This window comes from Penaeus chinensis, chromosome 31, assembly GCF_019202785.1.
Source record: "Penaeus chinensis breed Huanghai No. 1 chromosome 31, ASM1920278v2, whole genome shotgun sequence".
NCBI lineage: Eukaryota > Metazoa > Arthropoda > Malacostraca > Decapoda > Penaeidae > Penaeus > Penaeus chinensis.
The window spans coordinates 24,859,103-24,860,453 of NC_061849.1; the positions used below are offsets into that span (position 1 = coordinate 24,859,103).

Sequence of the window (1,351 nt, forward strand, 5' to 3'; positions counted from 1 at the left end):
AATGTTTACATTGGTGAAGAATCCCTTCCTGTCCGACCATATTAACCTCCTCCCCGTCAGTGCCAAATTTGTTGGCGTTTAGGACATCCTGCCAAACATTGCCGTTCCACAGCCAGATGCCCTTTATGTGCCCAACCTGGTCATACTCGATCAAACTGCTCTGCACGGTCACGCACATGTGCCAACTGTGGCGGCCCCCATAATGTATTTTATAGGGGCTGCCCCACCTTCAAGTTTGAGTCTGAGGTGGCAACTCTCAGATTCAGACTTGGACTCACTCTGCGTGAAGCCAGACAGGAAGCACGTCGACGAGGTTTTTCTCTAACTCCAGTAATGTCGCTCGCTCTACCCCTCCCCCTCCCTCCCAAGACGTCCCTACACCCTCCCCTATACCTATCCCTCCTACATCTTACTTCCCCACTTCTACCTCCTACCTTCCCCAGTCAACTTCTTTTGCCATTCTAAATCCAGACACCAATCTCTACCGCAGCCCCGACGCCGTCCCCTCTCCCTTCCCGCACTACCCGCAGCAGATAGACTAAACGTTCCACCCCTTCTTCTCCTACCACACACTCACCTCCACCTACCTTTGCCTCTACTCCTCAGATACCAGTCTCCCCACCCCATGAACAACAATGCCCTTCCCACTGAAGTAATAACAAATGAAGTAATAATCCCAAAATATTCCGCAGGTGGGCACGGCCGAGCTGAGACCTCCAGTTGCCGCTAGCCTACAGGACGCCAGGAGAAACTACACCAACCTAAACAATACCTTTTCCTGCCCACACTGTCCGTATCTCACCCCCAAGAAGCAGCACCTGAAAGTCCACCTGCTCATCCACACCGGCGAAAAACCGTACGCGTGTAAATTTTGTAGTTTTAAGTGCGCCCGGTCTGGGGTTTTGAAGAATCACGTCCGGAGACATACTGGTGAGAAGCCTTATGTCTGTCCCCACTGTCCCTATCGCTCGGTGCAGCTCAGTACTATGAAGAAACATGTTAGGATTATACACTCGTCCAGTTAGGAAGAGAGAGAAGAGGAGAAGGAGATAGATAGATAGAGAGAGAGAGAGAGAGATAGATAAAGATAAATAGATAGATATAGATAAAGATAAATAGAGATAAATAGAGAGATAGATAGAGATAGATAGAGAGATAGATAGATAGTGAGAGAGAGAGAGAGAAAGAGAGAGAGAGAGAGAGAGAGAGAGAGAGAGAGAGAGAGAGAGAGAGAGAGAGAGAGAGAGAGAGAGAGAGAGAGAGAGAGAGAGAGAAAACGAGAGGCAGACAGACTGTGTGTGTCTGTGTGTGTGTGTGTGTGTGTGTGTGTGTGTGTGTGTGTATGTGTATG

The 1,351-nt window shown here is 49.1% G+C and overlaps 1 protein-coding gene across 2 annotated transcripts in view; it reads left to right on the forward strand.

Moving 5' to 3' along the window:
- Positions 1–1,075, forward strand: part of LOC125041769 (protein tramtrack, beta isoform-like) — a 51,460-nt gene extending 50,385 nt beyond the window's left edge. Inside the window, exon 6 of one of the 2 annotated variants that reach the window (XM_047637033.1) lies at positions 693–1,074. In XM_047637033.1, coding sequence (XP_047492989.1) covers positions 693–1,025 — 333 coding nt within the window. In that variant the 3' untranslated portion in view covers positions 1,026–1,074. Of the gene's footprint in view, positions 1–692 lie in introns of both variants that reach the window. The other variant, XM_047637035.1, reaches the window with a different exon arrangement.
- Positions 1,076–1,351: the final 276 nt, after the last annotated feature.